This window comes from Pagrus pagrus, assembly GCF_965226575.1.
Source record: "Pagrus pagrus genome assembly, chromosome: 7".
In the NCBI taxonomy this organism is placed as follows: domain Eukaryota; kingdom Metazoa; phylum Chordata; class Actinopteri; order Spariformes; family Sparidae; genus Pagrus; species Pagrus pagrus.
The window spans coordinates 14,850,542-14,875,521 of NC_140191.1; the positions used below are offsets into that span (position 1 = coordinate 14,850,542).

General features: G+C 40.7%; 2 protein-coding genes across 3 annotated transcripts; one reads left to right on the forward strand and one right to left on the reverse strand.

Annotated features, from left to right (window-relative positions):
• The first annotated feature begins 515 nt into the window (after positions 1-515).
• nbn (nibrin) lies at positions 516-15,150 on the forward strand. Its single transcript, XM_084356487.1, has 17 exons — positions 516-682; positions 1,827-1,948; positions 4,069-4,196; positions 4,394-4,553; positions 4,637-4,740; positions 4,832-4,949; positions 7,050-7,240; positions 7,353-7,453; positions 7,562-7,694; positions 7,798-8,006; positions 8,476-8,653; positions 9,480-10,110; positions 10,255-10,344; positions 10,747-10,887; positions 12,151-12,264; positions 12,350-12,399; positions 14,789-15,150. The coding sequence occupies exons 1-17, from the start codon at positions 652-654 to the stop codon at positions 14,820-14,822; spliced, it is 2,535 nt and encodes an 844-aa protein (XP_084212613.1). The 5' UTR covers positions 516-651; the 3' UTR covers positions 14,823-15,150.
• Positions 15,151-15,299: 149 nt separating this feature from the next.
• On the reverse strand, positions 15,300-23,883 carry osgin2 (oxidative stress induced growth inhibitor family member 2). 2 transcript variants are annotated; one of them, XM_084356489.1, is made up of 6 exons: positions 23,649-23,883; positions 20,435-20,527; positions 20,188-20,324; positions 19,925-20,116; positions 19,741-19,832; positions 15,300-19,652 (listed from the first exon to the last, which is right to left on the reverse strand). In XM_084356489.1, exons 2-6 carry the CDS (start codon positions 20,499-20,501, stop codon positions 18,470-18,472), a joined length of 1,671 nt encoding a protein of 556 aa, XP_084212615.1. In that variant the 5' UTR covers positions 20,502-20,527; positions 23,649-23,883; the 3' UTR covers positions 15,300-18,469. The 2 variants fall into 2 exon arrangements, with proteins under 2 accessions (XP_084212615.1, XP_084212614.1); XM_084356488.1 differs by lacking the exon at positions 23,649-23,883 and adding an exon at positions 23,458-23,516.
• Positions 23,884-24,980: the final 1,097 nt, after the last annotated feature.

Genomic DNA, 24,980 nt, shown 5'->3' on the forward strand with positions numbered 1-24,980 from the left:
AGTAATATATATAAAATAGGGAATTCGCCCTAAAACAGAATTTATATTGTGCCATTACAAACATATTTGACAGCTTAATCAATAGAAGACAATGTCACTCTGCGTGGAATATCGCCAGATAGCATCATAAATACAGGGGTTTTTTTTCTTCTCAAGTGCCTTGTTAAAAGTCTGATATTAAAAATACTTAAATAATACTTTTAATTGTCTGAACTGGATGTTTTATGACGCATCCAGGGGTGAAAGCATCTGTAGTTTACTTGAGTAAATGTAACAGTACCACAGAGTATAAATACTCTGGTGCAAGTACAGTCATGCATTAAAAATTGTGAAAGTACAAAAGTATTCTCACCGAAATATTCCTCACTTCACCATGCTGTCTATTACCTTTCCTTTTCTTCAGAAAAGTAAAATATTACAAACTTAACATGAGAGTATTCAAATTTGTAAAAGATCCACTAACTGTTGATGAATTGACTTTTATTTTGAAAAGAAAGCGGTGTCGCAGGGTTTGAACGTCACACAGTGGCGCGCTGTGGCGTCCACCTTGTTGATAACTTTGCTTTAAATGCACTGGTAGCTGTAAAATGGTGCTTTTCTCCTGACTTGTTGGTACTTTTAATTAATAGAAAGGCAACACAAAGCAATACAATGTGGATACTGACACCGCTGCAGCCTGGAGGTAACTTCTTCGTCGTTGTTGACATTTTGACGCTAGCTTAAAACACAGCTAGCGAGTTAAAGTTGACGTCTTGATCCAGTTAGATGAGATGTTTGCTAAGTTTTGGTACAGACTGTATATATAAAGGCTTTATGGCTCTGTTGACGAAATGTTAGTTAACATTACTTACGTGTTTTTGGGTGAAGACTTGATGTCTGATTAACTTTGGTCATTAGGTTTCATTTAGTTAAAGTTCAAGCTGTGGATGTGTTTTCGTTGTTATTGCAAAGATACATGTACAGCTGAATGTTGTCTAAACATGCCAGTGGATGATGGATTGTTCAAAAGATTACATTTATATCTGCTTTCCCTTCACAGGTAACGGTAAAAACATAGTTACTTTCGATTTCGATTTATATCCACGTTTTATTACGTAGTCAGTCACATAAATACAAGTATAAAATAGAAACTGAAGGGCCGCACATATTATCTTCATTAATTATCAGTCAGTCAGTCACAGTGATATGATGTTTGCTCAGTTTTAACCCACAGAGTTACATTTAGATGTCAACACAAAATTAATTGACAACTATCAGGCAACTAACTCCTACTGATCTTAGAGTATGATCATTTTCTTTTATCTTGTTGAATAAAGTGGAAACCAGCAGTAATGCTTTATTATTTTCTTATTCCCCAAAATATAATATACAATTGGATACATTTCTTTCACACTGTTAGCCACCCTACTTAAAATTACCACAATGTTTGCATCTCTGCGACAGTTTGTTTTTCAGTGTTCCTGTTTTCTTTTCCTGGACATAAAGGGCTTAAACTTGACCTGCAGAGCTCCAGACCATTGGAAGTAAATTGGGCTTTGATGTTTTGCTGATGAGCTGGGTTTTAATAACAAACACTAACCAAGCTGCCACAAAACAATGTGCTTGTTCATTCGTTCCTCTATCAGTTCTACATTATATTTTTTTTTCAACCCCTGATTAAGATTAAATGTGTGAAATCATTAAATGTCAATAAACAATGGAAATGGGATCTGATTTGGCATACATAAAAAAACAGTCACATGCACTTAATTTAAGATTAATTTTCATCTTGTCATGTTAGTCGATAAGTTTGTAAAACCATTTACATTTCCTCCTGTCACTCACAGGTGAGACCCACTATCTGCTCTCCAGTAAAGACTACGTGGTGGGGCGCAAGAACTGTGACATCATCCTTCCCAATGACCAGTCCATCAGCAGGGCTCACGCTCATTTCACTGCTACTGACCAGGTGAGAGGAAGAGTTATCATACAGTATAAAGTTCACTATTTAATGGAATGAATGTGTTTATCAGAAACAAATTACTGATCCCATCATGTGTACAGTATCTTACATGTCAGGGCTACTGTATTTTCATGATTATGTGAAGCACAACGCCCAGTAGAATTTATAGTGTGTCATTCCACATGTGTTGAACAGTTAAGTCGATAAATATAAACATACAGAAGACCACATGTCACTGTAGCTGGACTTTATGTCAAGATGCAAAGAGAAACTCCTACTGACCAGGTTGTGAGCTGAAGTTTATTCTTTATGCAAGACAGGACATTAATATTAATAAAGATAACCAAAGCCGATTGTCCAGAGCCGTGACACTGTTTCCAGAAAACTTCACAAAGTGTCTCAAGTAAGGGTGGGTCTGTTAGTGTCTTCACTTTTCTCTGAGATTTCAGAGAAATGCCTCCAGACATTGACCTCCTTTAGGCTTGAAAGTAGGAGCTTGGGTACAGTGGATTCCTTAGTCCACAACTTTTCATGTCAGAAACTCAAAACATCCATAGAATTTACTCAAGCAATAAAACAGCATAATGTGGGCTAAATACTCAGTTTCCATTTGAGCTCAGAGGTAGCATAGAGGTGTTGTGTTATAGTCAGTATGCAGTTGGCACATCGCAGGAAAGTAAGTTAAACATTTGTGTGTGTGTGTGTGTGTGTGTGTGTGTGTGTGTGTGTGTGTGTGTGTGTGTGTGTGTGTGTGTGTGTGTGTGTGTGCGCACGCACAAGTGTAAAGGCTCATGACCAAAGACAAATATAAACGTAACTAATCCTCCTGCATCAACAATGTCAACAACAAGCCAACCGTCCAACACATCAAGCAATAACTCACCACCTCCTGTGTTTGAACAGGATCACATCCTGATGCTGTGAAGGCTTTGAAATAATTACTGATAATCAACAAAGACCTAGTGAGAGGAAATAGTGAAACAAGAATTCTGTTACCACTTTCTGTTACCACCTTAGTTTGCTCATACAAGAGTTACAGTATGTACAGTAGATTCATTTGAACATATCACTTAACCCTTCTAATGATGTGCCAAGTAGACGAGTAATATATTTTCATTTGGAGAATATTTGCCTGTATGATGACACTTCTGAACAGAAGGTGGTGCTATTGCACCAGTCCAACATAACTAAAACTGAAACAAACTACTAAATTCTGGTCAGTCCAGTCCTATAGAATGGACTTCTCAGAGATTTTAACATCTCTTTTAGTTAGTTAGATGTTATTTATTGTGTCATGCACATACAGGTTTACCCGTCCCCCTTTAATACATTTTAAGAGACTTACAGGAGACCAACAATACAGTTGCAGTAGTGAAACTTTATAACAGTTATATTTATCAAACAAATATAACAGCAGTTTTGTTTTTTTATAATCATCTAACCAGATGAGTGATCATCAGAAATGAAGGACTTCATTTAGCATTTTTAAAAGATTAAGCCCTTAGATTATCATATAATGAGGAATAAACCATTAAATGAATTAATTACTCAACTAAATCAGTGTCACCCAAACCCCTCTACATGAATAACAAAGAACTAAATGGATTCATTATTGTTGGATTATTTAAAACCATGCAGCCTTTGCTGAGTATTGACGCATTTGATTAAAAAAAAAACATACAGGAGTAATATTTAACAAAAATTAAAATAGCTGTTTCTTTCTTCTGTCTAATGGGGATTATTAACTTTGTTGTTATTGTGAATGCAATGCATATTTAAAACCGTCACCAAACCCTTCCCTTATAGTTGATTTTTATCAGATTGTTTTTTCTGAATCAATTCCTGTCTTTTTGTTTTCTGTGTGCACTTTGTGTCTAAAACTAATTATCTATCTGTTAATGCTTGACAATCTGCATTGTTGCATGTATACAAGGTTATAGTCCCCATTTGTTCCTACACTTATGGTTTAATTGATTTTCTGAGCTTAGGAATACACTTCCATCTAAGATCTAATTTAAAGGTTGGGTCTGTCATTATGACGTGGATAATTGAACAGAAAAATGTACAATGGTTTGTTTGACTGATGGACGGTTTCATGAGTTGTCTTTATTTAATTTTATTCCTAGACACTGACTCTGAAAGACACCTCCAAGTACGGTACATCCGTCAACAGCCAGCGCTTGACAGAGAACACACCAGTGAACCTGAAGTCAGGGGACAAAGTTACATTTGGGGTTTTTGATAGCAAATTCAGGTAAGTAACTGAAAAAAAGACCTGATTAGTTATGCTTTATATCATAGAACCTTGACTTTGTTTCATCACAAAGTCTGTTTTTACGCTTTAATTGAACTTAGCCAGTTTTATTTCACCCCAAACTCAGAGAATGCTTAATTAACTCATAATTGGTGCGAATTCCATCGATTACAACATGCTTCATTGCTTCATCTCAGTGTGGACCATCAGAAGCCAGTGGTTTGTTCGTCATGTGTGGACAACGAAGGCAAGGCCTCGCTCACTCAGGCTCTGTCAGCTTTGGGTGGAAAGCTGGTTAACAGCTGGACTCAGGAGTGCACCCACCTGGTCATGCCCACTGTTAAAGTCACCATCAAGGTCAGGACCAGACTTTATATCCTCATCAGCACTTGTGATATGTTTGCACCTGATGATGTGATGATTTCTGTTTTCCTAATTAGACAATTTGTGCTCTGCTGTGCTGTCGTCCCATCGTGAAGCCAGAGTTCTTCTCAGAGCTCACCAAAGCTGCTCAGCAGAAGTTACCCCCTCCTAAAGCTGAGAGGTACCATACAATCTGTCTTTATGTTTGCACATTCACACTGAGGATGAGCTGATCAAACGTCATCTCATCTGTGTTGTTCATTGTTTTTAAGTTTCGTCCCTGAGATTGATGAGCCCAGCTTGAGTAAAGAGGACGTTAACGTTGGAGCGATTCCAGCTCGTAAACAGCTTTTCTCTGGAAAGACCTTCATATTCCTTGGTGCCAAACAGGTACGTCTACCTCTGACTTTGTGATGACATGATATTGTTTACATGATCTGCAAACCATACAGTATTTTCATTGTCGATTAATCCGTCAATCTCTTTCTCCATTAAATGATTAGTTGTTCAATCTATAAAATGTCAGAAAATTGTGAAAAAAAGTCTAAGGTGACATCTTCAAATGTGTTGTGTTGTCCACAACACAAAGATATTCAGTTTGCTGTCATAGAGGAGTAACGAAATCAGAAAATATCAGCACTTAAGAAGCTGGAATCAGAGTATTTAGATTTTTTTTCTTTTTACACAAACCAATTAATGTTTTCTCCAAATAGTGGCAATAGTTTAATGTTCAACAAGTAATTGATGAATCGATTAATTGTTACCGCTCTAAACATTTGTACACATTATATTCAAGTATTAAACGAATACAACATAAAAAACATCACAATAATCATCCACAGCATATATAAAATACAGGCACAATAATTTACAAACATATACTCTAAGAGAATAATTAAGCAGGATTAATAAAACTCATTGTATTATAAAAAAATTTCACCATCTGATAAAGGTCCCAAACTGGGTCCATGTATTGTATTTAGAACAGTCTGGTTTCAGTCATCTGATGGGGAGATACACACTGCAAGTCCACTATAAGTAATATATTTAAGAGGGAATTTCTTGGCCCTCCCATCCAGGCCTTTAGGTATAAGTGCTTGTTGTCTTTGTGAGGAGTAATATGATCTTCCAGCTTCGTGTTTGTCAGGTGAGCATCGGTTGCCAGGCAGTCAGCAGGCTGGAGATCCTCTGGGAGACTCACTGCTCACTTCCTGGTTTTCACAAGAGCTGCAACTATTGATTGTTTCCACTTTAGATGAGATATTTTCTGAATTAATTATTTAGTTTATGAAAAAGTAGAATGTAATGTGTTAATCAGTTGTAAATATATCTAACTTGCTGTCACTGCTCTGCTCTGCTCTGCTCTAAACATAATGTCCATTACAATTTACAGGGCACCAAGCTTTATTTTAATATTCTTACATACTCTGATCAGTTAGCAAAAATCTAGTCGTTATTAACAATAACCAACTAAGCAATTAATCAACTGGTTAATTAATTGATGGACAATTTCAGCATTTTACTGGTGTGTTCTTACTAAACACTTGCTGCTGTCAAATGCCACAGCTATGATTCATTAAGGGATACAAATCTGAACCTTCAGATAAGGACAGGTGCAGCAGAGAGCATATTAAGGTCATGAAACCTTATCAGGGACAGAACACTCAGCTGTTACCATTGTGCTTGACACAACAGTATAAAGTGAAGTCTTATGGATGTTTGTAAACATCTCTGATGCAAGATGCTGCATTCATCCATATTGACAAATATAAAGTCTATTTTTTTTGTACTCTCTTACAAAAAGTACAAAAAGATGCTCTTCACAGGGTTCATACAAAGTCTTGAAGGAGACTAAAAAAATGCTTAATTTTAGTCTGTATGTTTTCAAGTTTAACAATATAATTGAATATTAACATCTTAACTGAAATTACCCCGTTGTTATATAATATTTTGTTTCCTGGCATCTAATTTAGCAACATTAGATGATCATGATCAAAACATATGACAAACAACAAATATACATTAATTGCTGTGGGCCTAAAATTCTGTACATGCAAATTGCATTTATAGTAACAATTATAAATGTGCTGATAAGGCTTCAAGAGTCTGGGAATTTATGGTTTAGGTACCTTGAAAGTGCTTCAAAAGTGCTTGACTTTTACTCTTAAAAAGCTTTAAAAAGCTCTTTCTTTATGGCCAGGAGAGCAAACTCTGCTAACTTGATGTGTCAACTTTAAGATCTAATCTTTGTTTCCCTGCTTAAGAGGCAACCTGACATGTAAATTGTAGTTGACCATTATTATATTAGGAGTGAGTGTATTTCTGTAATTTCCAAGCTTCTAGTTACAAGTGTACATACGATATAGAGTATCACCTGGAACAAATGCTTTGATAGCAGCTGAAATGTTTATGTCTTCAGCTTCAACTGGACCTGCTGCACAGATAAACAGTCATGGTTGTGTAATTGCTGCTCTTCTATGTTGCTTGCAGCTGAAGCGCCTGAGTGCAGCAGTGAGTTTTGGAGGTGGCAAGAGTCAGCTGCTGGAGGAGGGCTCTCTGCCCCGGGACCTGCTGGAGTCTCCACAGAGCTGTGTGATCGATGTAACAGCAGGCAGCTCCCAAGCTCTGCTTCCCTCCTCCACCACAGAGTGGGCAAAGTCTGTGAAGAACATTGTTCAAAGGTTTACACAAACTCTTTTTTTCTTCCAGAAAAAGCACTGAAGAGTTTGTTTTGGCAATTTACTTGTCAATGCAATAATTGAACACTTAAAACTCTTTTCCCCACTTACACAGAAAGGGCCTTCGAGTCATCCCAGAGTCTGAGATTGGTTTGGCTGCCATCTATGCTTCATGTGACCAGTACTGCAATCCTTCCAGTTTAACAACAGACTCAGGTGGGTGACCACACAGAAAAGCACTGATTGCTATTTTTATCTTTTATAAATGTTTCTCTTCTGTCAACATTTTCCTTTGATTTGTTCCTATCGTTCTTTATGGTTTAGAGTTGGCACCCAAAGTGAATCCCAGGATACCGAGTGCTTCGCTGTCACAGAGTGTGGGGGTTGACGAGACCGTGCTACCTGCAGCATCTCAGAACATCACAGCTTACGCAGTCAACACGGAGCAGTCACAGGGGTACCGACAAGCACTCACAGACACGCAGCCATTATGTGTTAAAGCTGTCCAAACTTGACATTTTTCCGTTTGTCTGATATTTGTAATTACGCGTATTTATCAGGACAGAGCTAAGAGAAGTCACAGGGATGACGGCGGTAGCGGAGACTCCTGAGAAGAAGCAATACCAGAACACCAGTCAGCTTCATGGATCCAAACCTGAAGCTCAGAAGATGGCGTCTCAGTGCGTCGTGGCGGATACAATGAGGTCATCGTTCAACACTGTAGAGAACACAAACTCTGAGAGGAGGAAGACGGAGTCCAGACTGACAGGTAGCTGATACAGATTCAAACCATGACATCCGTCCCATACCGATCCTGTAAATCAGGTCACAGTATTGGTGCTACTACCGATCCGGTATATTGGATATGTGCATGCCTACAATGTGTTTGGCTCCATTTGTCAGATTTGATTGTGTTTTACACATATTTCTGTTTGGTCTAGTAGCTTGTTACAGTTCAACTTTGTGTGAAATATACTTATTAAATAACTTGCTAGATATAACATGTTAATTAGTGAGCTTTAGAGGTGCTGCTAGGCAGTCAGAGCCAGGCTAGCTGTTTCCCCCTGTGTCCAGTCTCTATGCTAAGCTTAGCTAACCTGCTGCAAGTGTAGTGGAGAGATGTGAGAGAGGTATCAATCATCTAATCTAGCTTTCAACAAGTAAGCACACTTCCCACAATGTTTAATTATGAGCTGAATGTCTGTGATGCTGTTACAAATCAGTCAATGTGTTTCCAGCTTCTGGTGGTGGCAGTAATGGTATGAGGTCCCAGCCACCATTTCGCCCGACCAATGGCGGCCCAAAGACGTTCCCATGGAAGCAGCAGTCTCCTCAGAAACAAAACACCTCTGCACAAGCCTCCCCTCAGAAACAATCCACTCTCACCAATTTCTTTCAACCAGTCACGAAGAAAAGGTAAACAGGACCAAGATTCAAATTTCAAATTTAAATAAGTTTTATTGGCATGAATGTTGAAGTTGCCAAAGCTACATTACATATTATTGAATTATTACATTTTCACAAGATAACAAATACATTTTAAACACACACACACTCTTAATTACTTAAAACAATTATTGCAGAGCTTGTTTATCTTAATATTTGACAGTAATCCATGTATTTTGCAACCAATACTGCACACTGACTTTTCTCCCCACATAGATGAGGATCTGAGGATCAGGGAGATGAAAAAAACCAGGATATATATTATTAATTGTTTTTTTTTTTTTTTAAAGAAAACCTCTCTCAGATCTTCATATTCCCCACAGTATGATATAAAGTGTGATTCTGTCTCAGTCTTGCTTTCAAGACAAAGTGAACACAGCCTGGCCTCCCTGGGTGTCCTGTTCTGCCTGTGACCGCCTGTTTCCACTCACTCATTGACCATAATGGTGTTTTTGCATGTCGGTGGTAATATAGTGCACAAACTGTACAACTGCTTTACCCAATGATAATAAATAATAAATATAAGCTCCCTGGGACCCTGAACAGGATAAGCCGTTTACGAGGTTGGATGGATCATTTACTCAGATGTGTCTTCTCACATTCAAATCATAGTCAAATTAGAAGGCAACAGTGATACCACAGTAAAATAGCCGTGGGCATGCTAGGAAAATGTAACATGGTACTCACAAACTATAAGAGAAATTAGATATTTAATCTAAAACATGTTTTTTGGAGAAACTTTGTTGTTTTGTCCGAAATTCTGTTCTTACCCATTTTCTTTCATCATGTCATCAAGGCCTTTGGATGACGACCTCTTCGCTGTCACGTCAGAGCCAAAACGGCCTCTGCTGGAATCATCCATCAGCAAACAGGCACTGAACACCTCAGTCACATTTAAAGACACATACTCACATTCAGACAGAGTCCCCGCAGCAACATCCCAGACTCCACTGGGGTCAGCAGCCGATCTTTTTGAACGACGGTCAGAGGCTCAGTCAGACAGGGTCTCCCACGCTGTCCAGGAGGAGCAACGGAGCAGAAAGAGGAAGGAGATGGAAGCAGAGATTCGGATTGATGAACTGGAGTCTATCATGTCTGATGATTTTGACTGCTTTGATAAGCAGCCCTCAGATTATAAAGCACAGCCAATAAAACAAGGTTTAGGTAACGTGGAAGCTTCGTCTTCGAGCAAGAGGCAGCGGGTCCAACTAGAAGATAATGTGACCAACAAAAGGTCACAGGTGGGCCTGGAAAAAGAGTCGACTTCCAATAAGAACCAAAGCGAAAAATCTGTACAGCACATTGTCTCCGTCAAGAAAGAGCCGACACATGATCTGGGATATGGGTCAACTTATCAGTCCAGCAAACGTCCACAAGCGTCATCTGCCAGTACGAGTAAAAACCTTGATCCATTTGAGGATGACGAGGTCAGTTTGTTGGAATTTGCTCATCCAATAATGTTGAGAAAGGAAATTAGAACTCAAACAGTCTCAGAATAAACAAATAATTTACATCTCAGGTTTATAATCATTATGATTCACTATTACTGCCCCTCTGTTTCGTTTTTATAGGATTTGGAACTACTCAAAGTAGATATTTGCCAGCCTAAAGAAGAGACTAAGACCCCTCTGAAGCCCGTCACAATCAAGCAGGAGGTCCAGGTAAGTCCTGTGAAAAAGCTCTTAATGTTACAGTTTTTACTTTCTGTCTCCCTTTGAATAAGCTTCATTTTCTCGCTATACCTGAATACCTTTTCTCTAGACTTATTTATTTGTAAGAATTGGACTGTCCAGTTTTCAATAAATTCAAGAGATCCTTATCAAAATGATTATTTATGTTATCCATTTATTTAAAAAGCAAGCATGTTATCAGATTCTTCAGTTGTAAAATATTCATATTGGAATTGGCCTCAAGAATCCAAAAGACACTGTCCAACTGCCTGAGCACCATGTTATTATTGTTTAAATCAATAAATTGTGTCGTCTCTGAACGTTGATCTATGCTAGAAAGAATATTATTTGTCTACCAGACAAGCGTTGACTTCTCAATGTGCTGTTTTGCAGGAGTCAAATATCGATGAAGACCTTCCTCAGAAGCTGGTGTTAGTGGAGTTTCGATCTCTCACTGTGACCGCTGCTCCCAAAGCCAAAACACAGAAAGTGCAGAACATCAGCAACGGGAAGAACTTCAAGTGTTTCCGCAAGGTCAGACTATGATGCAACTTACAGTTTATTATAAAAAACTCCCAGCAGACTCTGTTGTGTTGTGTTCAGTCAAACTTATTCAGCTCAACTTTTTTAGTCGCAAGTCGCAGCAATTAAAATTTCCATCAGTTTTAAAAAGGAAAAATGTGCATTCATCCATGGATAGATTTGATGTTTACGAGACTGATCACTTCAAAAACTCTCATTGTTGTTTTCACAGATTATTATTGAGTTTTGAAGTTGACCTTGTAGGACACCCATATACTTCCTAGCCTGTGTGACTCAAATGGATGATTAAAAATAAAAAAGCTGAGAAATTGGATTTTTTTTACACTCTATCCATGAATAAAGGCATATTTTTATCTTTTCAAATGACCTTTTTTCACCTCTAAGCACACCAGTAAGTTTAACATTGTAGTTTGGGTGAGGTTGTATGAGGGACAGAGTCAATGTATTACGTAGAATAGAGTAGAAGCTTCAGGAGTACTGGTGTAGGAAGCTATGCAATGTACTGCTGTGGAGGAGGCCAGCAGCAAAACACATTTTAGACATCTAAAACAAAATCAATATCAGTTTAAGTGTATGCTATGTTTAGAATATTCTCACCACTTTACCGTAGTGCCAGACGGCCCTCTCCGACTAGAAACTGCAGCTGTTATATCCATCTGTGCTCTCTTCAAAGACACCAAACTTCTTTGAGAAAACAGTAATTTTACCATGCAGAACATGGGAGTTGCTGGTCCACCGCTGCCTCGATCAGTAAGTTTGTTTGTGTTATTGTGTGATTTTGTTGTTTTGGTCGGTTTGTCTGGATTCACAGAAGTCACACAATAACACAGACAAACTAACTGATCGAGGCAGCTGCAGACCAGAAACTCTTTTTGTTCTGTGAGGTAAATTACTGTTTTTGTCAAAGGAGTCTGGTGGCTTTCGAGACAGCAATATAAAAGCTTCGGTCCCCCGTCAGAAAGGGCTGTTTGTCAGCAAGACAAAGCTGTGAAAATATTCTAAATATAGCGAACACTGCTGCTGCCCCCATCCACAGCAGTATAATGGCTTCCTACACTTGCACTCCTGCCGCTTCTCCAAATGGGTTGTGCTGACTGCCATCTACTATAGGTAATACACTGATTATGGATAATTCCCTCATACAACCCCACTTCAAAAAACCTGGGCCATCCCTTTAAGGGATGATCATGTATGCTCTGATTAAAAACGATTATTTTTGTATTTTTATCACATTTGCTTGTGTGCATGTGACAGCGCTTCGTTCCAGGTGCAAAGGGCTCAGCCAACGTTATTGGAGGGTCGAATCTGCTGGTTCACAACAGGGGCAAGAACTCTGATCTGGATGAATGGCTGAAAGACGCAGTGGAGGTACTTACTTTTCACTCTGTCTCTCTTATCTGTCTGTGATGTGTCTGAGCCTCGCAATCATGATTTGAGCCTGTGTTCCTTTCAGGCGGAGCGTCAGAGCAGACGGGATGAGGCTGTAGGAGACGACCTCTTTAGGTGAGAAACTAGACCTCATTTTCTGTAAGATGTGTAGTCAACTTTGTTAACCCCTTCACAGCTTCCTGAAAAGGTAAGTTGATAGTATGTGAAGACTTTTCACATGTGCATAGGTTGAGTTTAATCTTATCTCTATTTTGTCATTAGGAAAACAGCTGATCCTTCATATATCATCCTGATATTATTGATCATTAGGAATGCGTTGTTGTTCTTGCTACTTTAGTTTCTTTATCATTTTGGTACTTGTGTCCTGAAAAAGAAAGACCTCTCAGCATCACTGACTCGTATAGTAGAATAGGTGGAGGTAAGTGGTCATCACAACTCATCAGTAGAGGTCTTCATGTATCCAAAATGTTGGACCCTCTTAATCTGACCCCTGGAAGACCTTGTTGAACCCCATAGTTTGACCGGAACCAAAATATGGCCGACCTGAAAAGACCCAAAGAGAGAACACCAACATTGCAGCAGCATGGCATGCTTTCAATGAACAAGCCGTCGAAAAGCAGCAATATAATGAAACTGTGGATGTGAAGTCAAGGAAAGTGATTCCAAAAATAATTTGTCTGCATCTTCAAAAAAAGAGAAAAAAACTGAGAAACTATCCACAGTTAAAGTGGCAACAGACAACATTTCCCCCCTGGCGTTTCCAAGGTGAGTTATTATTGGTGCTGCTGTTGCAAAGATAACTGGATCATTTTCCTTTTCCTCAAAGTCGCAAATGACAACAACACAGGACAAAAAGTGAGTTGATTAAATCACTTAGTCTATAATAGAAATGGATCGCCAGTTAACCTTACCAGATATAGTGATAGCGAGGTTTATAGGGAACCAATCCAACCGCTGATGGATTTATTATTCGATATCCATTACATTGTGTGATCAATATTACTGCAAAGTGATACATTGAAGCAGAAATGTCTATTGCCAGTTCAATCTTTTTACTTTAGGACACCGATCACCAAAAACATTAAAAGGACTCACAGGTGAAGTGGATAACATTGATCATCTCGTTACAATCAAATGTTCTGTTTTGAAACTTTGGGTCCTGGCACTCATGATGACAGGCACCACCTGCCCAAACACTGTTGCAGAGTAAGTACACCCTCTCATGGCAAGGGCACTCCCCGATGGCGCTGCCCCCCCCCAGAAAGACAATGCAAACTAACACACACAAAAACCTTATCAAGAATGGCCCGCTTAACATGAAAAGAGCTAAAAGCATCAACCTAGCCTCCAAATTCCCCAGATCCCTATCCAATCTAACATTCATGTGACATGCCGGAAAATCCAATCCACGGAGGCCTTACCTTGCAACCCACGGGAATCAAAGGATTTACGCCTTGGTGCCAGACACCACAGGACGCTCTCAGGGGGTCCTGTGTCCATGCCTCAACAGGTCAGAGACAAGTCTGATCTACCGTGGGGGGCCTCTGTGGATCCAACTTGTTTGGGCACATCCCACGTCCCCTCTGTCAAATGGCATTCATGTGCCAGGTCCCAGGGTTTCTTAGCAGAACAGCGCATTGTAACGAGTCAATCAACATTATTCACTTCACCTGTGACCTGCTGGGGAATGATGTAATGTATTGTGGTTGTTTGGCCACACAGGTATAAATGTTTCCCCTTTTGTCTGTTTGTCAGCTGACCTCAGTTCACGAGAGACTAGAAAGAGCTGCAGTACTTTCCCCATGGGTAAATGAAGCCCTAAATGTACAGTGTGTCTTTTGTATTAGACTTGCTTGGTCCCTCACTTTGTATATATTCAGTCAAGGTTGTGAAAAATGCTGTCTGTGCAGCCTCAGTTATAAGAATCGGGTACAGACAACATAATTAACTGAGACTTACGGATACGGAGCCTCTCTAGCTCCAGTTTAACCAATCGGAACGTAGTAATTCTTTCGTCACAGCGGTTGCCAGGGGAACAGAGGTGATGTAAGCTGGCGCTGCTGCTGCCGCCTCTGCCGTGTTTTCTTTGACTAAGCAGAAAAGAGACAGTCTGAGATTGATTTTGTGTGTGTGTGCATGTGTGTGCGTGTGTCTGTGTGTCAAGGCTGAGCTGTTTGATCACTGAGTCATGCTCAGTCAGTCATGCGTAGCCGGGGAACGGACTCTGCCGCTAAGAAAACAATCCGGTATTTTTTTGGTAGGCCTAAACGAAGTTTCCAGACGTGGTTTATAGGAAGGCTGTTTGCTTTAAGCTGTTCAAACACTGTCCATGTTTTACAGCGCTTAATTTGGACAGTTTTTATTGTTTGTTCAAAATGCCTCTAAGGACATTGAGGAATGATCCATGAGGAATGTTAAAAGCCCTCCCAGACATGGACCGACCTGTGAGATAACATCTTTTGTCTGTGTTTGTGTGTGTGTGTGTGTGTGTGTGTGTGTTTAGGTACAACCCCACCAAACTAATCAAGAGAAGATGAAATGCCTCCATCTTGGCGCATGAAGTATGTCATCTACAACAAGTGAAAATGACTCCAGAAGAAATTTGATAATTAATAGATTGATACCTGTATTTCAATTTTACTGTCAATGACTGAAAGTTAACTGCTTAAAATACTCAGAAATGTTCGTCAGTGTTTTGTTCTGCTGTTCTCTCTGGTTGTCTGTCTATAAATGTCTTTATGCGCTCTGTTAACTAAGCCACTGACAGCAAGCAATGTAACAAAGCAGTCATATGTTCAGAGAGTTTTCTTAAAGTTTTTATTTGTCAATAATAAAAAAATGCGGCATACAAAACATTAAAAACTCTTCAGTTGTACAAGAGATCATTGAACTCTACATGCTGAAAGCAGCTTTTCCTTCGTTTTGAAGTTAAGACCAAATGTGTTCCCTGGTTTTAGCTCAAAGAGAAACTTAAAATAGGATTCAAGTTGCCGTTTCTTAAACGCTCTCCGATGAGCCAACCCCACAGGCACTTTTACAGATCTGAAACTGTTCAGATAAGTAGTTTTCATGCCAAAGCAGCCATGGCTCTTTCTGTGGAGATGGTGGAAGCCCACCTGTCCCTTCACATTCAAGGCAAGTGCCATGTATAAGTTGAGAGTTGACTGAGCATTCAACATGAATAGTGGACAAGTCTTTTTTTCATGGGCAGCAGGTTGCCAAAAGGAAGAAGGAGACTGGCTTTTTAACACAGGTCTTTTCCAGAAGTAGGATTCTTCTGATTAGGGATGCACAACCATATCGGCACGTCATCGTTACCGGCTTATAATGGCCTTGAAATTGAATATCCCATTGGCCCGAAATGAACATTTCACCCTGGTCGAATCGACAAAAAGCCTTTGGGATTTTGGATTATGGACTCATTACTACACCAATCTGTAATATGATGCTTTAATTATGCACACGCAACACAAATGTTGACAAAGTAGTTTCCTTATTTTCTCCACTAAATGTGAAAAGCATCGTTTGTCTGTATCTGCCAGAGGGCCATCAAGATAAGATAAGCATATTAATATCTTTTGCCATTAAGGGCAAGACTTGATGTAATTAAAAAACATATGCATGTATCAGCATCGGCCAAAATGAGTTTAAAAATATCGTCATTAGGATATAAGCAAAAGTCCAATATCGTGCATCCCTAATTTCGATTATAAAAGCAAATTAACTACCACTACCTGCGAGCTGTTTACTAAAATCCACTCAAATCTGTACTAAAATATCAAGTATATGGATGGACACAGTAAAACTGTTGGTGCTTTATTAAGCAAGCAGATTGCTCTTAGAGATCTCAGCGGTGGACAGTTATGTCCGACCTGGATCTAACAGGATCACATTTTTAGATTTCCTTTCAGTAAATTCAAAGAAATAACAAGAGTTGTCTCCACTTTTGAGCCACCCAGTCTCCTCTGCAGTCCTTTAATGTACTGGCTTAAAACTCTTCCCAAATCTGCATCATAGCACTTTTCTGTCATCCGCTCTCAGCAGCTGCTGCTAGGCAATGGTTCATGCCTGCATGCATATATTTAATATTTATATCAAAACAAGTCAGTGAAAAAAGCATCAAGGAATAATTGAAATTCAGTATTTAACACAAGTAACAACATTTTCACTAGTTAACTGTTATATGATTACCAAAACTTAAATAGCAATGTGTTAAACTACTTTGTTAGTGGAAAAAGTAATGTGACTACAGTGTTATTTAGTAATGCAGTACCCCCAACACTGACTCTTACTACCATATTGTATTGAAGGAGGCAGAAGAAAAAAAAAAATCCCGACACAGGGATAAAAGTTTCACATCACAATAAACAAACCATGAGCTGTGCTTGAGCGGCACACAAAGGAGTTATGTATCACACTGTGCAGACGGTGACTGAAAGGAGAGAAATCGAGCGGTAATGAAGAATAGATTGCTACTGTCACTGCTCACAACCTGTCTCAACTGTGACTTGGCACTTAACAAAACAATATTGGCTGTTTTTTACCATGAAGCTGCGTTAGAAAATGGAAGAAGGATTGTATATATACACACGAATGTAGAGTTGGGAGATATGAATAAAACAAAAAAAGACAAAACAAACTTGCTAGCTGGGTTATTTTAGAAATGGTGGGAGAAGTCTGACTTAGTTAGTCTATAGTTCCAAGATGGAGTTTAGATGTTAGCTTTCACAAGGATAGCCACAGCTTATTCAAAATGGCATACTGTAATTATAAAAATACATGCGGATGCTGAGATTTGGTTTGCTAACAATATAAAAAATAAACTATTTGGATGGTATGATTGTAGAAATGGATATTTAGCAACTGTGCTTTTCTGTGTTTTTTTAAACCCCTTCTCCATGTTTATCTACTGTTTATAGGTTTAGCTTCAGTTGTACTAGCTAAAATTAATTTAAAAAAGTGTCTAGATAAGGGGTTTTGATTTTATACAAATCACATTCAACCCCCTCACAGTGAACACCATGCCCATCTTCATTTAGTCTAAATGTATCAGTATGAGGAATACAATTTAAAGAATGGGTTGAGAAGTTTCCATTAATTGAACATTTGCTGCCAAATGGCAGAAACATCAACAATATTTCTTAAAACAAACATTATCAATGGGATGAAGATGATGTGAACTTAATTGTCTTTTGTGCTCTGAAGTTTGCTGTTCTGAATGTTAAACTTTGAAAAAATAAAACTCAAGATTTTCACTGTTCACTGGAGTACCTATCTGAAAATGGAAATATATATAAACAAGAAAAATGTAAAACACTAGAATGATCCTTTAATGACCACATTGTTTGCCAGAATACTTGAATCCAAAAGATAAAATTAGTAATGGTTTCCTAAGAATACATTCAGACCTGCAAGTGAAGATATTTGCATAGAAAGCCTTTCAGTAGCGCTGTAACCAAAGCAACAGGTCAGATTTATTAGGCTCATCTAACTTTTTTAGGTATATGGCTCCAACTACCTACATTAGCAGCTAAGCGAAGAATCCAATGATGTTGAAAAAAAGAAAAGATGGCAGGCTCAGAATAATCAGGAACATTAAAATTGCTTATCCATGAACTTGTTGGATTTTACGTTCAGATGATGGTAACTTTGTAAGTGGGACTACAGATTGCTCTGCTTCAGTCCGTCACTTACACAACTATAAGTTGCATGGAGAGTGAGTGCAGTGGCCTCTGATTTTGAGCATTCCTCTCCTAAAGGCTAGGCTAAAGAAAGACTTAAAGTGTGATACAATAGAAGTTAAATGTTAGTAAATGGATTGAAAGACACATGGTGAACGAATAAATAACCCTGATGAAAATAAGGTCCCATTCAGTTGTGAGGTTACAGATTGACTAAAAAACATTGGCACACGGCAGCTTGGACTTCTGGGGACTTCTTATGAAGTCAGACGAAACTCTGGAAAGCTCGGTTTCTTTAGAAACGAGTTGGTGTACATCCATTGTCTTTTTGGTCTCAAGAAGTTGTAAAAATGCCTTAGCTTTGATGAGAAAACACTGCATTAATGATTAAAACATATTAAAAACCTTGTTTTCCTCTTCACCATTTACACCACTTGGTAAGAGGACTTGAAATCTGCGCCCTACAGCACAACGTGTAGTGCTCTTTTCCACATCATTTTTTTTCAAATGAAGTTATTGCCTCCATTGCTGATGAGCTTCCCTTTTTTCTTGAGTCTCTTCAGCAGACAGGAGGCGACGCCTAAAGCACCACCCTTCAAAAAGCGAACAAAGTTGTCTCCCACTAGCGGGCCCATGGCAAACAGACCTGGCTCCTTGGTACACTCAAAAGTGTAGGGGTGGATGTCAATGGGGTTCTGCTTGCAGGAGATAGGTTTTGTTGGATCCTGACCCAGGTACTGGCCTTGCCCCTTCAAGAAAAACAAGTTTGGGTTGGTCCCGATCAGCACTAGGGCCATGGAGATCTTGAATGCCTTGAGGGAGTTGTTCCCCTGCAGCAAACACTTCATGTCAGACTGGAAGGACACCACGCAGTGTTCGGGGAAACTGGTGTAGTCAGGAAACAGGCTGACACTGGCATTACTGGCCATGTTACCTGCTGCAAGTTGGGGCTTTGGGCACATCTTGGCACATACTGAAGAGGCAATACTAACAGGCTGGGGTCTGTTTGAAGCAGAGGAGGGAGCCACGTTTGTGTAGGTCTGAGAGCACATCATGTTGTAGACTTTGTGGTACTCTGGGTACAGGGTCTTGGGCAGCTGTTTGAAGATGAGGTCTGGGTCGTCTACGTTCTTACGAAAGACGTGCAGCACTCTGATGTTGCTGTTACAAGCACACAGAACTGCATCTGCAGCGCTTAAACCGGCACCTACGATTAAAACCGGATCAGAGTTCATGTCCAGTTTTCTCCGGCTTACGGCCACACCCAGGTCTGAGATGCTGTGGAATACAAATGGTAGGTCCTCCCCCTCTACACCCAAACGAACTGGTGAATCAGACGCACCGGTGGCCAGAACAACATTCTCAGCAAACAGAGAGAAAGGGACATGAGTGTCGTTCTGCACCTGCTGGTATCCCCTCACTTCCCAGAGAGCCCCCCCTCCTCCATTGTTTAGACACTCAACTCCATTTCCCTCAAAGCCTTCATTCCCACCATCTCCCACCCCTCCATCTCCTTGATCAGTGTGCCCATTTTCCAGACCTTCCCCCTCGTGACCCCGGCAGAGTTTCTGGACGGAGGTCACGTAGGTGTTGTCAGCAAAATTCTTTTGGAGGCCCTTTAGCTTCACAAAGTTACGGTAATAGGATGAGATCTCCTCTGGGGTGGCTCTGTCGCTGGTTACATCCCTAGAGAGAACAGAGAGACGATGAGGAATGAGGTAGCACAGAATTAAGCTGAGACTTGAGCCCTGTCTTTACTGTCCTCTCCCAGTACCTGCGTTTCCCATTCGTCAAGTCTCTGTAGTTAACCCCAGGAAGCTCCATCCAGATGCCAAGGCTAATAGTCAGCATGGAGCCTTGCATTGCCTGAGGAGAAAAGAGGAAAATGCAGCGTCAGAGAAGGAGAAAAACAAAGGGATTGTCAGAAAATATGGATCAGACTAAACCTTGTAGCTTACATGCCAGGCACCTCCCGGTGTTGCCCTCCCCAGCACCAGATGTGGGATGTGTTGCTGCTTGTCCCTCCTCCACTGAAGGACAGGAGGGAACTCGTAGCCAAAGTCAGCATTAGGGTGCAGTAGTGTGTCAAAAAGCACAGCCACAGGGTTCCTCGACCTCCCCTCGAGACCTTCACTCAAATATTCCAGATCCTGCGGAAATAAAAGTTAGATGAGTGACGGGATCACGCATGTAGATGCAAGGAATTGGTAGGTGTGTTTACCTGTTCAGTGATGGGTAGGTGCTTGGTCTCCTGCAGCTTCCTGTAGAGTATCGGGTTTGGGTGGACAGTCGCTGTATCTAGGTACGGCTTGTATCCACTCAGCAGGTAGGACAGACAAATACCTGATGGCCCGTTGCCTGAAAACAGACCCAGAAAAGGTGGATAAGCATCACAAAATTAGAAGTTAGATTGAGAAAAATACTTTTAAGATGTTTCCTAACCGTGACCCTAAGGGCAAAACTTTTACCTATGATGACCACGGGGACAGTGGGTGGGTGCTCTTGTGGCAGAGCGGTCTCTTCCAGAAGAGGCATGGCTGCAGCCTGGGCCAGAGCCGGCACTGAGGAGGAATGATAGAAATGTGAAGAGCGGTCCAGACATTTCTGTCGCCGTCTATCTGACATTCAACTAACAGCAGAGGCCCATTGCTGCTTTTGTCTCCCCACTGGTTCCATGTTTCTGGGTCAGATTATTTGAACAGGTTCAAACCGGCTTGCTATCTTTGTGTCTGCCAATGTTGTTGTTGTCTCATGTTAGCTTAGATCCTGTCTCCATCCACCGTCATCAGCTGACTCCAACACACACACTGATCGGGGGAAAAAAACTTTTATTCATCCTGTTATTGTGCTTCCACACACAACCATGACCCTCCCTGTCTGTCTGGGGCTTCACACACGTGGAAACACCCCGCCACAACACAACGTGCCCCCAGCTTTTCTCTTTGCCGTCCCGCCAACGTCCACACACCCCCTGTCCTATCACACATGGCCCGCGGCGAGGCTAGCCTCTGTTAACCCCGGTGCCGCTTCCCAAACAAAAGGGAGTTCTAATCAGATTTATGTAGGCTTGGGTCTGTTGTGAAACGTTGCCGTTGAGCATGTGTAGTGTGTGTTTGTGTGTTACGCGACAGTGCCATTGTGTGCCCGCTGTGCAGCAAATCCCCCCTGATCACTCCTCCGAGTGGGGCCTAATCCCACTGGGCCTGTTTATGTCTTTACCGCCCCTTTCAACAGCAGCAGGGTGAGAATGTGGTGCTGGCATGCTGACAGACCAAACTATCAGAGCTCCTCCTCCTCCTCCTCCTCCTCCTCCTCTCATATCCACCAGCCACCACAACCACCACCACACACTCACAGACACTCCCGCCAAAACATTACCCACTGGCCATAGTAAACCACTTGCCCCAGTTTCATACTGACCAAAACATTGCCCACTTCGCCTTTGTCTTACATCCCAAAACTCTGGCTCACTTCCCTTAAAACTTCCATGTCTCCCTGCTGCTAATACAGTCAGCCTCATTTCACGGGCACCCCTCTCTGCCTCCCCCCTCCCTCCCCCTGTCTGACCTGTGTCTGTAGGCCAACCGGTTGTCTTTGGTCGCCGGCTTGTTTACCCTTTCCAGTGAAAGCACTGGGATTCCACACATTGCCTGCCCTGTTTGGCGAATCTCGTGCCCCCAGTTGGCAAGCGGATACTGGTGTGTCCAGTTTGACTAAACACCACACTGTTTACAGTCATAAAAAGGTTTTTTTTGTGTGTGTGTGTGTGTGGTTTTTATTTTGTTTTGTTTTGTTTTGTCCTTTATTTTTCGTTCACACAATATATATCCTGCTTGCAGTACATAATTGTTGATATATATCCCGCAAATAATATACATGTCAACAAGCTTATAATGTACAAAATCCATCCACCCCTTGTACGCATATTTATCCAATATTCAATCTTTAATTCTTTGCACTACCTCTATTGCTTCTTTTCCCTTCTTGTACTGTTAACAACAGAACTTCTTTATAGTGTCAGCCATCTGTTTTCTTTGCAGATACTACTGTAAATCACTTTGCTGTACCATTCTTCATTCTTTATTCTTTATCTTATTTGAACAGTCCTTGTTCCCATCTATATGTCCAATTATGTGTGGCACACACAGCAATGCAAACTAGATTCAAATTCCTTGTATGTGTACACATAATTGGCCTCTAAAGCAAATTCTGATGCTGATTTTTTGCTTTGCACACCCTTCAGTCGGTGATGATTAGTCCCTTACTATGAGTTTATTTCAGATTTTGTTATGTAACTTTAGATTACACTGTTATCTGGCAACTTTTCCACCAGTTAAAAAACAGAGCAGGTGATCTCCCCATATTGTTGACAAAACAGATGTGGGGAAGTTTATTCTAGACCCTGTAAACAGTATGACAAAACAATTTCAACTCAAAGGTCCGATTAGTAGCTTTTAACTGCATCTCCCAGCAAGTGGAGTAAGATAATATAATCACACGGTAGTATTTAGTGTCTGTTTAGGATGGTTAAGTCTTCCAGCTTGCTTTCATCAGCCTTGACAGGAGTAAATACTACATGATGCAACAACAGTGCTGTGCTGTTGTTGCATCATGTGCTGATTACACCTGATTCACAAAACATTTTACATTCCTGAGATTATTGTGGGGAAAAAAGGAAAGAGTAAATAATGAGCATAATGCGCCTGTGTGCTTTATTCTCTCTGTATTTTACTATCAAATAAACTTAGATCGATATCAAAGTGAAAAGTTAGTGCAGATCATCACGAGAGGGAAACTCTGAATGTGTTTTAAATCCAGAGAAACCTTCAGAGTAAAACACAAAACAGCTCAAATGTGATGTTGGCTTCATTTGTGGTGTGTTACTATGTTTATCTGCCCTTTCAGGCGCCTACATGTGCGCACTGTGCCCCATGTGAGGAGAGGAGGGACCATACTTTTCTAGAACGTGGTGTACTGAGAGTTGTGGGCTATATATGGACAACAAAGACACTGTTTACATGTAATGTTCAGTGTGCTCAGAAGAATGATCAAATGTACTTTTTTTTTTAAATAAATCATTTAGGAAAATAAGCATTTCCATCACCATCAGGATGTGCTCTGACTGAAAGCAGCGTTTGGTTTCCACAGGCCTGACACTACAGCCTCATCCCTGCAACGTGGGCTAATTTGCACAGGTCAGTTATTAAACAAAATGTGCTAACTTGGGGGTGCACATTTTTTTTGTGGATGTTGCTGCAGCACGAGCTTGGTGGCGCAACAGAATGATGTGGCAGCCCATCATCATCATCATCATCATCATACATCCTCATGGCTCAAACCTCCCACCACCACCACACTCCTGACTCCTGAGCAGCCCGCATCCAGTAAGGAGCCCATGCGACAGCGCCTGTGTCACCCATCATTGCATAATTTAGGTCAAACACACACTCACGGTCATCCGCGACACTCGGCCAAGAACAGGATCTCTTACCGCGTTGTGATGGATCTCTGTCTCCCAGTCGCGTCCTCTTATCACGACCCACGGCGGCGTTTCTAACCGTATAAATAGGCAGACACCGGTGGGAGGACCTATCCGACTGTCCGGGGTCTTACATGAGATAATAAGCCAGCCTCTCTCTCGTCATCACGCATGCACACACACAGACACACACACACACTTACCTCCGTGCGGTTAAATCCGCGCAGACCTGGTTTGTTCAGGTCTGATCAGCCTGTGTTTGTCGTCTGAGGGGAAGGTCTTCTCTGTGTCTTTATGTCAGTGTGTGTGTGTGTGTGTGTGTGTGTGTGTGTGTGTGTGTGTGTCAGGCAGAAACCGGGTCCTGCGTTTGCTTTTGTCGTCACATGCGCATCTCACTGTGCGTGAGCGCGTTCACGGAGAAAGAAGAGAGCCGGAAGATTGAGAAGAGCATCCTCACAGCACCATCATCATCCTCACATTATCATCATCATCATCCTCACAGCATCATCATCATCCTCACAGCACCATCATCATCCTCACATTATTATCATCATCATCATCATCATCATCATCATCCTCACAGCACCATCATCATCCTCACATCCTCACAGCACCATCATCCTCACAGCACCGCCGACCCTCTGCTGCTCACTGAGTGGGCTTCAAGTGGAGGCTCTTATTTTAAGAAATGTGTTGCTCAAATGTGAGTGATGCTCAGGACAACCCAGTGCTGTCCAACAAACAAACAAAGCCCTGCTATGAGCTCCTGTAGACTGTGTTTTATGTCTGTAATGTAAAAGTATTGGACAGAATTAACAGAATAAACACAGGAAAAATCCTACTTAAAAATAAGTTAAACAGATGTGGTGTGTGGGGGGGGGGGTTTGCCTGTAGAAAATTAAAAAAATGTATTTATCAACTTTGTGAGATCATATAGTACATTTATAATAAGTTTGCCAACACAGAGCTGCTGCATCAGCCAGGTAATAATGAGGCAAATGACTGACTGAAGAGAAAATGTTGAGATTCAGAGGTGAGAACAAAGTCTGTTGAGCTTTAAATAGTCGGAGTCGCTGCACCGTTCAGTTGCTGGTCTCATAGAAATGCAGTTACCAGCTCGTCTAACTTGAAATGGATGACCTATTTAAAGTGTTGCAGTTATTTTAAAGTGCTTTGCATATTTTCAGCATGTGTGGCCCCGTACTGAAACTTAACTCTTTACAAGGTTAATCTTAATGTAGTCGCTCTCCTTTCTTTAAACTGTGTTTCTGTTCTTTAAAAGTCATGTTGTTTGTTGATGCTATGTCCCACTGTCTTCATTACCTGCTCCACAGTGTGGTGAAGCCAAAGACTATTTTTCCACATTGTGGTCCATTAAGTTACTAACTGACTAAATATTATATCTTCTTAAAGGTGCACTGCGTAGTTTTGGGGAAGACATTTTCATCAGAAGCGAAAGATCTTCATTGATCGATATTTTTTTTAATGCCTAAACAAACTAAATAAACAAACTTTCTTTGTTTTCATGACTGAAT

Bases quoted from the DNA above. Each gene is read 5' to 3' on its own strand.
- nbn (XM_084356487.1), top strand. From the start codon at position 652: ATGTGGATACTGACACCGCTGCAGCCTGGAG. The intron at 7,454-7,561 runs GTGGGTGACCAC...TTTATGGTTTAG, and splicing joins CAGTTTAACAACAGACTCAG to AGTTGGCACCCAAAGTGAAT. The intron at 12,265-12,349 runs GTACTTACTTTT...TGTTCCTTTCAG, and splicing joins GGCTGAAAGACGCAGTGGAG to GCGGAGCGTCAGAGCAGACG.
- osgin2 (XM_084356489.1), bottom strand. From the start codon at position 20,501: ATGCCTCTTCTGGAAGAGACCGCTCTGCCACAAGAGCACCCACCCACT. The intron at 20,117-20,187 runs GTAAACACACCT...TTATTTCCGCAG, and splicing joins ACCTACCCATCACTGAACAG to GATCTGGAATATTTGAGTGA. The intron at 19,833-19,924 runs GTAAGCTACAAG...TTTTCTCCTCAG, and splicing joins CACCGGGAGGTGCCTGGCAT to GCAATGCAAGGCTCCATGCT.